General features: G+C 38.6%; 1 protein-coding gene across 1 annotated transcript; it reads right to left on the bottom strand.

Annotated features, from left to right (window-relative positions):
* Window positions 1-4,610: 4,610 nt before the first annotated feature.
* Window positions 4,611-6,300, bottom strand: LOC142605893 (uncharacterized). The gene is made up of 2 exons (XM_075777337.1): window positions 5,953-6,300; window positions 4,611-4,640 (listed from the first exon to the last, which is right to left on the bottom strand). The coding sequence occupies exons 1-2, from the start codon at window positions 6,298-6,300 to the stop codon at window positions 4,611-4,613; spliced, it is 378 nt and encodes a 125-aa protein (XP_075633452.1).
* Between the last annotated feature and the right edge of the window lie 8,670 nt (window positions 6,301-14,970).

The raw sequence follows: 14,970 nt of genomic DNA on the forward strand, positions 1-14,970 counted from the left end.
TATTTTATAAAAATAAGTGATACAAACTTTGGGAAGTGGGGGGAGAATCAGGATGAAAATTCTTGATAGTTGATACTATGGACGTAAGATTTGGTGAAAATTTAACGAATAAAGATGGATATGATTTATTGTTTTTCACATCATGGTTTATAGGAGGAATCAATAGCGGTATCCATGATACCGTGAATGTACCATTTGGTAAAATTTAAACAAATAAAGATGGACTAGGGTGGAATCCCATAGATAAAAGCAATAAAATAATTTTATAGTTTTTCGCATATATAGGAGGGATCAACGGTGGTATGCATCTTGTCCTTTAAAGTGATTTGGGTTTTTCTTAATAAAATAAATAGATATATACGAGAGCCACTTACCTCTAGTACATTTTTAACTTAAATTTTCTTTTGTTTTAATAAAAAATTGTCACATCATTTACTAACTATTTTTTTTTTTTAGAATCATCTACTAACTAAATAAAATGTGGAGATTAAATCTACTATCACTTGCTATTGTATATTTAAAACAAAAAGACATATCTAATTAAAAAAGTATTGAAAATTAGTCAAACCCGACGAAAGCAATGATTTATACTTTTTGACATCATGGTGTATAGAAGGGATCGAATATTGGATACAAACCCCCAACAAGACTAAGCATATTGACTTAACAAGTTATACAGCAAATATGCCACTCAAAAAATAAAAAATGTCTTTAATCTGTTGGGTTTTATTCAAGTCACAAGTAAACTAGTTTTTTTTTTTTTTTGAAAGCGTTATTTAAATTTAATTTGAAACTTAAAAATGTTTTTTCCCCTTGTCATGCTTTTGCAATTGTTACTATAAAGTAATCCCCTTAATTATAAAGATTTTCTCAGTTTATTTAATGAATTTTTTCAGGCAATATAGTTAACCTTGACATTAAGCATTTGATTTACCATATCTTAGCGTGATTATATATTTATATACAATATAGTACAATGGATACGAATTGAATTTGGAACCTTTGGAATGTACAATATAGTACAATGGATATAAATTAGATTTGAAATCCTTGGAATCATGTTCCAGACCTATAAGCCCACCACCTAGTACTCCTGTAAGGCTTATTTCAACCTGAAGATTAAGATATCACCAAATAGCAATGACAGACCCTCTACACCAACACAACGTTCAAGTGAAGAAGAAGACGACGAGTTGCAGTGGAGCGTCAAGAAATTCAAGGATAGTAATGGTGCGAGGAATTTCACTCAGCCCAAGACTCTCGTTTCCTATAGAGATACGCTTCTGGGGGACATCCCAGGTGCATATGAGCAAGCTTTCAGTTTTGAGAGGAACTGGGATGATAACTATGAGTCAGATACGGATTTGGAGCCGCTGATAGAAGGCATGGTTGAGGTCAAACTCTCCAAGGAAACTTTCTCTCGTATCAAAGCACCATGGTCCAAAGCTTTGATAGTGAAAGTATATGGTAGGATTGTGGGTTTCAACTACCTTACTTTCAAAATCAATACTTTATGGAAACTGATGATGCCGAAAAAATCACCAGTAAGCTACACACACTCCCAAATCAAAACAACACATGCAAAACAAAAAAAGAAGACCTAGCAAAGAGCACCAGTGTGGTGCCGGCCACAAACCTTCCGAAGGTCAAGTTAGAGTTTTTTCACAACCCTAAAGTGCCAGAGTCGAGTTAATAATGCGTACCTTAATGAACGAGGGTTTTGGGGTATTTATATTGGTGTAGGGTTATCATCCATGCCTTGGCCAGGAAACCCTTTCCTTTTAGGATAACACCTCTTCGATTCTGCATACCTTATAGAGTTCTTTTCCTTATAGGAGTCTTTTGATTATGGTGAAACGTGTAGAACTCTCTTTATTCACGTTTGTGTGGAGATCAAGCATAGCTATATTAGACTTATCGCGAGACGCAAGTTGATTTCGGTTAGGGATCCTTAAAGCTTAATCAATACCAACGGAGGCCAAATGTTACAACCGTTCACTACGTGTCCTTTTAACATTGACTCGTCGACCATCCACATGTCAATACCATACCATCATGTTTCACGAAGTGATATCCGTCTCCTATTTTATCCTCTTCAGTTGCCCCCTCACTCCTTGAATCCGTCACTACAAACTAGATGGACTCATGGAGTGGCAGTCTTCCTTTCTCATGGTAACCTATCAAGCCAGACGGGCTAGGATTATTTATGACAAAGGACACGCGGCCTTCATCTATTAGCTGTTCACTCTAAGCGAGGTGTCCCTTCGTATTCTGTGCCCTTTGCTCTATAAAAGCTTGCCTTCTCTTTCTTCATTCTCACCTCCTTATATAAATTTTGCAATCGGAGTGCCACCGTCGTTTATTTTGCGCACTTGTACCGTCCTGCTAATCTCTCTGTCGTCTCCTATTGTTTGATTTCAATCCGGTATGTATTTCACTGAACTTTTTCTTCTCTTTTTTTTTTTTTTTAAATCCACGCACTTTCTGTAAATCCGTCGGCGTCTTAGGTTTGACCGTCATATGTAGGTAATGTCTAGTGCGCCGAGTAATCATTCGTTTGTTCGCGACGGGGCGGGCTACAATGAAGGATTCCCGTCAAGTCAAAAAGACCCTGACACTTCAAGTGAAGAAATGAATCCGTCCGCTACTTTTCCCTCCTCATATGACGAAGGTTTGGAGTCAGATAGTTCAAAGGAAACATCAAGTGATGGCCTAGATGGCGTCGATCCCCCCATTCAATCTGTAATTGGCCCTAACGGCCTTAGGGAGTTCGTAATGCTACCCCTGTGGACGGTCAATGATTTTAGGTCCACAGTCAAAGAATCTCATTTCAAAACTATTAGGGCCAAGTACTAGATTCCTGACAACATTCGTCTCCGTCTCCCCTATAAATCCGAGAAATGTTACTATAAGGGTGTTGAAGGTATTGGGGTTTATGAGCAAATGCTAAAGGCAAGGCTCAGATTTCCTCTGAGCTCTCTCCACCGTCTACTCCTTCAATACCTAGGTCTATCCGTCGCACAAATCTCCCCAAATGCCTGGAGGGTTTTCATAGGCGTGGAGGTCTTGTACGGGGCCATGTCAGACGGTGCACGAAGGCTGACGGTGGAAGAATTTTTTTCACTACTACCGTCCCACTGAGATCACATAGTCAAAAAGCATGTATAGTTTCGTAGCTAGTAGCCCGTTGTTGAGGCTCGTGCGTGATACACCCGACTCTAATAGGGACTGGAAGAGTAGGTATTTTTTCATGGAAGGGGACGAGTGGATGTGTCGTCCAGGGGATAACAAATATATGCCCGTCGACACCACATGGGACATAATGCCTCTGTCGGGTATGCACTTAGTTTAGTTCCTGTGTGTGCTCAAACCTTGCCTTTATTTTTTGTAAGTTACTCTAAACGTCTTCTTTTGCAGCTCAAGACCGTTTGCAAGTTTCTTTGGAGCAGTGGAGCTTTTTGGAGAGGATCTTTAATAAGACCAAGCTCGAAGAGAGGACGTGGCAAAATTAGTCACCCTTGACACACTCCACTAGTATTGTGAAGGCCCCGAAACCAACTTCAGCCGCCCGTCGTTACGATAATAGAGTTCGCAAACGTAAGCCTGTCATTAAACGCTTTTAGTTTCTTTTACTCATACTTTTTTAACGCTGCACATTCGTCTTCTCTTTGCAGAAATGGACGCTGCCAAAAGAAGAGCCTTTATCAAGCAACAAGCGGCTAAGAAGAAACAGGAGGCCAGTCAACAGATTAAGGGGACGGGTTCATCCGTTCTGTCCAAACAGAAGCAACCGGAGAAAATGGACCGTCAGCAAAAGAAGCAGAAAACAACCCCTGAGCCCGTCGTAGCGCTGGAAGCCGAGACCAAAAGGATGGTCACCCCCATGGGGCATGAAAAGGGTAAAGGTTTGATGAAAGGTCCAGCTCCTGCTAGTGAGAAACCACCCGTCCTTCTGCAAGAAGATTCTGAGTATGCCTTAGAAAAACTATCGTCTATCATGACTGTTAACGACTATGAGGACCTCGGTAACCATGCTACAGAGGCAATGGGAGAGACGAGTCTTTTTACCATTGCTCAGGTATTTTAAACCCGTCCTCAACCTTGAACCCGTCCTTTCTTATCCGTCATTTTTATCATATTCATTTTGACTTTGCTTTCAGGCCATGTTGATGATGAAGGGGCTGATGGGTCGTTGTCTGAATCATGAGACAACCTTGGACCGTCTCAGGAAGAAGAATAAGTTGATGGAGGACGAGCTTCATGATCTGAAGGCCTAGAAGATCAACATGGAGAGAAAACTCACCTGCTCTGAGCAAGTCAGAGGAGAGCTAGAGAGGCAGACGAAGCAGCTGACACAAATCTTGAAGGATAAAGAAAAGGAGGTGACGGACACTAGGAATCAGATCCGTGAAGCCCAATACGGGAGTATCGTGACTCCGACCTTCTTTTAGCAGAACTTGGGAGCTCCTTTGCTGAAGGATTTGATGATGCCCTCCGTCAAGTCAAGGCCTCCTATCCAAATCTAGACGTGTCCCATGTCTCCATAGACGTCTAAGGGCAGACATTAGCCCACTCTATCCATTCAGAGAGTACAGAAGATTTGTTTGCTGTTAATGCTCTTGTGGACGAAGGCTAGACTCCTGCTCAAGTTCAACCAAACGATGATCAGAAACTTGAAAGCACTCCCCCCCAGCATCATCAGTAGTTTTTTTTTTTTTTTTTAAATGTTAAGGACAGCTTTTAACCATCGTAATTTGTTTGTGGACATAATTCCTCTTGTAGGATTTAACTAGCTTATTTGCTTGTTTTTATCCGTCGTGCATTTTTTTAATTTATGGCTCGTACAATAGATAATCTAATCATGTCGCACAGGTCCGTCCAAATGTGAACTTTTATATACGATTAAGTCATCTTTTACCTGTAAGGTCTGTCCATCTCACAATTTGACTCATACATTTCATCCTTGAGAGGATGATCCGTCCACTTTTTAGACTCACATATTCATCCTTAAGAGGATGATCCGTCCATTTTGTGGACATGTACATTGCATTCTGGATAGGATGATCCGTCTACTGCGTGGTTTTGGTAGGTTTTCATTCCTCTTGGGATGATCCGTCCATTTTGTGGACTTCTTAGATTTTCAATCTTCTTGGATGATCCGTCCACTTTGTGGACTTGGTTGATTTTCATCCTTCCTGGATGATCCGTCTACTTTGTGGACTAGATAGGTTTTCATCCTTCTTGGATGATCCGTCCACTATGTGGACTTGTTATGTTTCATCCTTCTTGGATGATACGTCCGTTTTGTGGACTTGTTAGATTTTCATCTTTTTGGATGATCCGTCCACTTTGTGGACTTGTTAGATTTTCATCCTTCTTGGATGATCCATCCACTTTGTTGACTAGATAGGTTTTCATCCTTCTTGGATAATCCGTCCGCTTTCATTCTTTTAGATGATCCGTCCACTATGTGGACTTAACACATGTTCATCCTTTTTGGATGATCCGTCCACTGTGTGGACTTAACACATTCTCATCCTTTTTTGGATGATCCATCCACTGTGTGGACTTGGTAGATTTTGAGCAAAACATATTCCATACGTTCTGAATAAAACTCCTCTTATTATAACGGACTGGCAGACTATATTGTTCATAGAAAATTAAATAAAACTTTGGCTTTAGGAAGTAAAAATTATGACTATCTAAAAATAAACTGGAAATGAGGAGGTAGATATTGCTGTTGTCTTTGCCCTTTGTCTACTGGTAGTATTTTTTCAAGTGCTCCGCGTTCCATGGATCGCTCAGCTTTCTTCCGTCTAGTGTCTCTAAGTAGTACGTTCCCTTCCTATGCCATGAAATGATCATGTATGGTCCTTCCCAGTTAGGACCCAGTTTTCCTTGAGAGGCATCCTTTGTAGCGCCGAGTACTTTTCTTAAGACCAGATCTCCCACCTGGAAATCCTTGTGCCTAACCTTGGAGTTGTAATGTTTTGCCATCATGTCTTGGTATCTCGCTAATCTCTGTGCAGCTGCGGCCCTGACTTCGTCCACAAAGTCGAGCTGTAAACGCAAAGCTTCGTCATTCTTGCTCTCATCGTAGTTCTCCACATGGTAGCTTATTAATCCTACCTTTGCTAGTATGAGAGCCTCACTACCATACGCCAATCGAAACGGTGTTTCCCCTGTCGGTGTTCTCGTCGTTGTCTTGTACGCCCATAAAACAATTGGTAATTCATCCGGCCATATGCCCTTTGCCCCCTCGAGCCAGGTGTTGATAATCTTAAGCAAGGACTGGTTCATGACTTCAACCTGTCTGTTGGCCTACGGGTGGGCGGGGCGATGAATAGTGATTCTTAATCCCAAGCTGGAAACAAAAGTCTCTGAATGTGTCGTTGTCGAATTGTTTCCCGTTGTCCGAAACCAGTACCCTCGGAATTCTATATCTGCAAATAATACTTCTCCATACAAAACTACGGATATTCTTCTCCGTGATAGTGGCCAGAGCCTCTACTTCCACCCATTTGGTGAAGTAGTCAATACCAACCACTAAGAACTTTAGCTGCCTCACCGCTGTCGGGAACGGACCCATGATGTCTAACCCCCATTGTGCAAACGGCCATAGGGCCGTCATAGGGGTAAGTTCTTCCGTTGGTTACCTTTCTTTATTGCAAACGGCCATGACGCAAGAACTCTCTTTATTCACGTTTGTGTGGAGATCAAGCAAAGCCATATTAGACTTATCGCGAGATGCAAGTTGATTTCGGTTAGGGATCCTTAAAGCCTAATCAATACCAACGGAGGCCAAATGTTACAACCGTCCACTACGTGTCCTTTTAACATTGACCCGTCGACCATCCACATGTCAATACCGTACCGTCATGCTTCACGAAGAGAGATCCGTCTCCTATTTTATCCTCTTCAAAAACCTTTGGCTAAGTTAGATTGTGTAAATCTGGGAAAGGATTTCTTTCTGATTAGATTTAGTAGTAGTGATGATTATGATAAGGTGCTTGGGAGGGGGGGGACCTTGGTTTGTAGGGGAGCACTTCCTTGCCATTAAACAGTGGGAACCTTATTTTAAGGCATCTGAGGCCAAACTATCTTCAGTTGCAATGTGGGTGAGACTCCTTGAATTGCCAATAGAGTTTTATGATGTTGTAGTTCTTAGAGAGATTGGAAACGCTATTGGACCTGTCATTTGCACTGATTCGTATACAGCATCTGAATCTAGAGGAAGATGTGCTAGATTGTGTGTGCAAGTTGATTTGGAGAAGCCACTTATCACCTCTGTTCATGTGGGCAGATTGATTCAAAAAGTCACATACGAAGGCATTTCAATGCTTTGTTTTTATTGTTGCTGTTTGGGACATAAGCAGGATTCTTGCCCATACCATATCAAGCTTGCAGTCAGAGAAGGAGCAGAAGCAAGTGAGCCTGTCTCTAATGAACAAAAAGAAACTATCCAGTCGAATTCCAACTATAGGCCCTAAATGGTAGTTATTAGGAAAAAGAGCTCTAACAGGTCCAGCCATGCTTGTGGGCCCAACAACTCAAACCAAGGAATTTCTTTAGACTTTGAGGGCAAAGCGGACTTTTTGGAGCCAAATGTTAAGGGTGTTGAAGGAAAAAAAAAATCTCAGAATAGCTGACTCTAGGGATTTGGCTGACCCAACTATTGGTAATACGGGTGCTATAGCAGTGCAAAACTCGCAAAGGACAGCGAACGTGTAAGACAAGAACGAGATGGAGGTCTATCAGGAAGCCTTGAGTAGTGAGAATGTCGCGTGCAATGAGAAAATCCAGACTTCTACAGAGACGGGATGGGAACAGAATTATGGTAATACCGGACGAGGTGATCTCACAAATCAAGGCCGCTCCAACGGAAACGTCGAGATGGTTCGAGGAGGAATTGGGGCTAGCGTGGAAGCACATACTCCCCTTAACCCCAACAAGCATCAGATCAGGGAACCTTACACTGGACCATCCTGCATGGAACCTCACACCCAACCCGTGGTGGAAGTTCCTCACGGATGTTCCAGCGGTCTCGTCAGAGGCATCGGAGGAACTAAGCAGGCAGCGGCGGCCATCCAAGAAAGGAAGTTGGTAGACTTTAAAGGAGCAGTCACGACTCACATGAGAAATCACCCAACTCTAAAGCTCATCCAAATTCTTGCTCTAGTGCAAAGATGCGACGCACTTCTCTGGTGCAGGGAGGACATAGTGGGCATTCTGAAATATATGATGATATGGAAATCGAATTAGATGGGATCCAAGGATATACTAAGGAGGATGGGATGGAGTTTGGTGGAAGCAGCTGTAATGAATACTAATCCTATGGAGATTGAGGTTCCTTTAGTTTAGTTTGTTAAAATGAATATCCTGCTGTGGAATTGTAAAGGAGCTTTGAATGCAGATTTCAAAAGAAGAATTTTTGAAATGGCTGTTAATCACCAACCTTCTATTATGGTGGTAACGGAGACGAGGGTGGGTGGCGATAAGGCTGCAAAAATCATAAAAGACCTGTCATTTTATGGGAGTATTGTAACAGATACAGTTAGTTATGCCGAAGGACTCTAGATTCTCTGGAAAATGGAAGACGTGGAAGTAATTCTGCTATCAGCTACGGAGCAAGAAATCCACTCAATTGTTAAGGTGCTTCCCTCTAATTTATCTTGGCTTATCTCATCTATTTATGCTAGTCCTAGATTAGCTGAAAGAAAAATTCTATGGAATAATTTGAAAATTGTTAGTCAACTCCATAATCTCCCTTGGCTCATGTTGGGTGATTTCAACGAAGTGCTAAGTGGGGATGATAAGTTTGGCTGGAATTGTGTCAATTTAAATAGAGCATTAGAGTTCAAAGAGTGTCTGGACGAGTTTAATATGCTAGATTTGGGTTTTGCTGGCCCAAAATACACTTGGATGAATTGTAGGCCCATCACTGACCTTATATTAGAAAGGATTGATAGATGTTTCGCTAACCCAACTTGGCGAACCCTATATTTTGATGCTATAGTGACTCACTTGCCTAGAACCTGGTCAGATCATTGTCTGGTCCTTTTGGAGTTATGTAGGCCAAATGTTAGCCACCTCATTAAACCATTTCATTTTCATACAATGTGGCTACTGCATTCGGAGTTTCCTATAGTTGTGCAGGAAGCATGGCCAAAAAACAGAGGATTACATACGGCCATTTTAGACTTTGCTAACAGAGCAAAAAAATTGAAATGCTTGAGTGTTTGAAAATCTTTTTGCTAGAAAGAGAAGAGTCCTCGCTAGACTGAATGGTGCCCAAAAAGTTCTGGCTAAAAACCCCAATGATTCCTTGCTGGACTTGGAAAAGAAATTAATCGAGGAATATTTACTTATCTTGCTTTAGGAAGAGGAATATTGGGCTCTTAAGTCAAGATTAAATGCAGCCAATTTTAGGGAATGCAACACTTCGTTTTTTCATGTTACTACTGTGGTGAGACGCCACAGAAATAAAATAAGATGCATTAAAGATTCTGTTGGGAACTGGATCCACATGTATAGAAAAGCCAACAAATGCATTGATTGGCTAGAAAAATGGGACAGCTCTATGAGGGAAGACTATGTAGTTTTTGATTTTCCTTTTACTGCTGAACTAGAGACATTAGTAGCTAAGTGCATTCACAACAGTGGAGTTAAAAATTTAGCAATTTAGCTCTACTAAAAGTTACTTTATCTATTTTATCTACACACATGCTGCAGCAGTGGATCTATTTTAGCTTTCAACACAATAAAATAATATAAACATCACAATAAAATAATATATCTACCACAATAAAATAATACATCTCACTACAACAAAAACACCACAATAAAAAATAATATTTTATGAACACAAAATTTTTTTTTTTTTTTTTTTAGCTCTCATGAACAGTGCACATCTATCTATAGATGTGCACTGTAGCAATGAGCTAAAAAAATATAGATTTAGCTCCACTGTTGCATGCTTCTTTTTGGTGTTTTGGTGGAGCTAAAATAGCTATATAGCTATTTAGCTCCACTGCTACAAGTGCTCTAAGGACACAATGGCTTGTATTATTGTAGACTTGTTGCTGCTAGTATGGCATCTATACCTGTTTAGTTTTCCTTTCGTTTATTAATAATATTGCCCTTTTAACCAAAAAAAGAAAAAAAGAAAAAGAAAATTAAGATATCATTACATTAATTTCTATATTGACTTATATGGTGACGTAAATAGTTAAAACAAATTATTCATCAAAAAATTTATTCTTTAAATATTTTCATTAAAAAATTAAAATTTTATATTAAAAGAAAAAAGGAACTCATTACAAATGGATGACTAAATATATATAAAAAATTTAAGGAAAAATTACAAAGTTATGTACATACAAAACAAAACAGTTCTAGGATGTTGTCACGTGGACGGAAATGAGCCACACGATTTCATCACCTCTCAGGTCTAGATTTTTTTTTTCAAAATAACCAAATCCTTCAAACAATTTCATTAGTTAGCAAGGTTTTGAAACTAATTTAGCAATCTAACAAATCGAGTGTAGAGAACTCGATTTTGTTGTGCTAAATCGAGTGTGAAGAGGTCGAGTTCCATGGAACTCGAGTCTCTGCAACTCTACGAAATCAGACCAAAGAACCAGAAAACATAGAGATGGAGGATTTGCCTGGGTTTGGGTTTGTTGTTGTAGGTGGATTCGCCTGGGTGTTTGTTATTTTTGTGAAGATCAAAGGGTTGGGTTTGGGTTTGCTGCTGTAGGAAGATATGGGAAGTTTCTGCTATGGAGATACAGGAAGTTTTAGCAACTCGACTCCACGTTGGTCGATTTCAAAGAGCAAAATCGAGTCTCCCCGACTCGATTTCCCTGCCAGGCTACAAAATCAGACCAAAGAACAAGAAAACATACAGATGGAGGATTCGCTTGGGTTTGGGTTTGCTACTATAGGTTGATTCGCTTGGGTGTTTGTTGTTTTTATGAAGATCAGAGGGCTGGGCTTGGGTTTGCTGCTGTATGGAGATATGGGAAGTTTCTGCTATGGAGATACGGGAAGTTTTAGCAACTCGACTCCACGTTGGTCGATTTCAAAGAGCAAAATCGAGTCTCCGCAACTCGATTTCCCTGCCAAGCTAGGAAATCAAACCAAAGAACAAGAAAACATAGAGATGGAGGATTCGCTTGGGTTTGGGTTTGCTGCTGTAGGTGGATTCGCCTGGGTGTTTGTTGTTTTTGTGAAGATCAAAGAGCTGGGTTTGGGTTTGCTGCTGTAGGGAGATATGAGAAGTTTCTGCTATGGAGATACGGGAAGTTTCTGCAACTCGACTCCACGTTGGTCGATTTCAAAGAGCAAAATCGAGTCTAACCAACTCAATTTGTTAGATTGCTAAATAGTTTCAAAACCTTGCTAACTAATGAAATTGTTTGAGGGATTTGATTATTTTGAAAAAAAATCCCTCAGGTCTTATTCGATGCTACCAAGGGATAATAATTCTACTGTGATGATGATTTAATGGTTTATATATATATATAATGAATGAAGATGCAATTCTTAAAATAATAATACTAACCACACAAAAAAAAAAAAATACTATGCTATGTCAAAAAAACAAAATTTTGACATTTAAACTTATTTCAATAAATATAAAAATTACAGTTATATCTAACTCAAGACTTTGATATAAATAAGTGCAGGACTTTGATAATCAGTACATATTAGTATATTCGGGATATTAGGTCTCTCTTTTTTCTCCTATGTGTAACCATAATATACAACACTCCTCTCTTGTGGAGAGACTCTATAAGTGTGGAACTCATCCTTATATGAGAGGTGTTACATAACACAATTACACATACTACCACCTCCTCAAATAGACATCCAAATTTACAAAAAATTTCGATTATTTCATTTTAATCTTATGACATATTATGTAATTTCATCTTGACTTCTTGACATTAATGAGTTTTCAAATTTTCTTTAAATAAATAAATAAGTGCGAGACTAAATCTTGTAAGAGAGGAGTTTTATACAACACAATCAATCAATCATACATAGGATAAAATTTATGTCCAAACTGTTTTGAAATTATCTTCTTCATCTCATCTCATCACGTGACAATTTATAAAACTATCTATACATATGTATTATTTAAAGAAGTTATGTAACTAAAACTAGACACAAATAGTCTTTTCAATGGATTGAGACCTAGGTATTGCATCATGTGCAATTACTCTCTTTTGCAATTTTTTTATTATTTAATTTTTCACTTTTTTACAATTTTTTTAATGGTTGAGATTAATTTTTTTTAATCTTAATTTTTTTTTTAGCTAAACTTTCTCGTTATATTACATATGATCTCAAATCGAGGAAACAGTTTCAAACCGATTTAGAGCTAAACTTTCTTCAAAAGATTTGTTGAGATTTACAAAAGTCACCAATTATTTCAAGGTTTTGGTAACGTTGTTTGTATTTTCTGAAAATACATATGCAAGCGTGTTTTCTAGGAGATGTGGGAGTTATAGGATATACCTCGAAGGTGATAGTCCCCAACAAATAGTTATGATTGTGTGTAAGTTAAAGTGATTTTCTCATATCTCAAATCGTCATAACTTTGAGATACTTGTGCAATCTTGCGATGTTTTTCACACATAACACGCAATATTCTTTGCTACTCTTGATATACGTGCAGGTATAATGTGATTTGGTCATCACAAGATTTACATGCGTTAATATATGCTCACTAAACTGTCTTGACTTGTTTTTGAAATATAAAATCGATTAGACTTGTTTAGTGTGTGTGTGTTTTGGATCAAAATGTATGACATTTTTTTCTTATTAAGAGATGTTTTTGAGAGATCAAAAGGTTGTTTGGATCTCTGGCTGAGTTGTATTCTTGATTGCATTCATGTCTATGTTTTGAAAACTGTCGTTTAAAATATACTACCAAACAGCCCCTTAGTCATTGTAGTACTCCTATTGCCATTGTCTTTTAACTCAAAGTCATAAATAAAAAAACCAAAAAAAAACAAGGGAGGTTTGGCCTCTGTCACACATGACACAACTTTGAAAGCCTTTTCAGTAATATAAAATAAAATAAGTAGTTTAAGTAAATTTAATAATTTATTCCCCAAGTTTCAAGCAAAAAATAATAATAATAATAATAAAAATAAATTATTTCCCAAGTACTTAGGGTCTGTTTGATATACATTTATTTTGTTAAAATTGAAATTTTTTTTGCTAAAAGTACTATAGATAAAGGTAAAAGTTATTTGAAATAGTACAATGAGACCCATAAATAGTATCAAAAAATTACAATAAAGCTATAAATAATAACAAAAATAAGCTGAATAAGAATATAAGCTAACAATCAAAACAAACACATAAAAATTATAAACCCTCTTTGCTTTTTAAAGCCTATTTAATCGCAAGTAACAACACTACTCAAGCTCAGTTTCTCGTTCTTGCTATTGCTCTTGCTAAGTTTCTCAAAGATAAACAACAATGTCGGCGATATTTTCTCACTGTACCCCAATTGCCTTAGACAAAGCCGTGTCTCCGTCCTCCTCATTTTCCGGTCACAATCTCCGGCGACACTCTCAATTCCCAACTGGAAAGTTCTTCTCGAGCATTTCGGTGTCTTTTCCGGCGAGCTCTCCTGCTTTCCGATCAAGAATCGCATGCCAGACCGCCTCCTACACCTCCTCCTCCGCTACTTCGCCACCTTCTTCCTCTGTCAATGGCCCAAGTCAATTCATGTCTCTTAATCATCTGTTGATTACGAAGCTTTTTGATTATATATATGTTGAAGTTGAAATTAAGTCTCTCTGTCATGGGATAGGGTTTAGAGCACTCTCATCAACTATCTTAAATGTGTCAAATGTCATAATATAACACATTTGGCACACCAAACATCAAAAACAAAGCTTTATGAGGTGTGTCAAATGTCTCAAAAATTTGAGACATGCTACAGTACCATTCCATCTTTGGAACGGTACGGACCGGTGTGTTATATCTTTTTATTATTATTTTATTGGCATTTCTCTTCTCTCGCTCACTCAGACTCTCTCTCTCTCTCTCTCTCATCTGAACTTCTTCTCTCTGCCCACCATTTCTTCTCTCTCACCGATCTCAGCAAAGCCGCCGATCTCGCCGCCAATCTCACTGCCATATTCGCCTGGATCGTCCTCCACAGCTCCCTCTTCTCTCTCATCTTCAAGCCATTGTTGAAACCGATCTCGCCTAATGCCAGCAAAGCCGCCAATCTCGCCTAAAGCCACCTCGAGCCGCTGAAGCTAATCTCGCCTGAAGCCGCCTCGCCTGGAGCTGCCGATCTCGCCTGGAGCCGCCGACGTCTTCTCTCTCCACATCGCCGATCTCTCTTTCTCTTGGTGCTTGTGAAAATGTTTATAATATTGGTTGGTAGATTTTGGTTGTAGTTGGTTGGTTGATTGTGGTTGGTGGTGATGGATTTGTATTTTGTAACAATGGTGGGATGTGGTGGTGGGTTTGTATCAGTGGTGGGCTGTGGTGAGAGTGGAACCGTGGCAGTGAGTTGGTGGGAGTGACGGTGGAAATACATGTTTTTTTTAAAATGTTATTTTCATATTGGTATATATTATTTTAATGTTTAGAATCAAAGAATAGAAGATGTGATAAATGGGAAATTGTAAAATGGTGTGTTAAAATAATAAAGTAGATCTTTAATGTGTCAAAAAGACATTTTTTATAAGAGAGCTGATGAGAATGCTCTTATAATGTTTGCTAATATGCTATAAAGAATTTTTAAAAAAAAAGTTTTAGATAAAGTAATACAACTATAAAAGTATCCAATAATATAAAACCAAATTCATTATATTATTGATTTAATGAATTCGATAACACAATACAATACAGCTAAAAATATTTATTATCTAAGCAACCAAATACTAGAAATAGCATATTGACTATTTTTGTTTTGGTTAACAACTAAGATAT

The sequence above is a fragment of the Castanea sativa genome, chromosome 1 (genome assembly GCF_040712315.1).
Source record: "Castanea sativa cultivar Marrone di Chiusa Pesio chromosome 1, ASM4071231v1".
Taxonomy (NCBI): domain Eukaryota; kingdom Viridiplantae; phylum Streptophyta; class Magnoliopsida; order Fagales; family Fagaceae; genus Castanea; species Castanea sativa.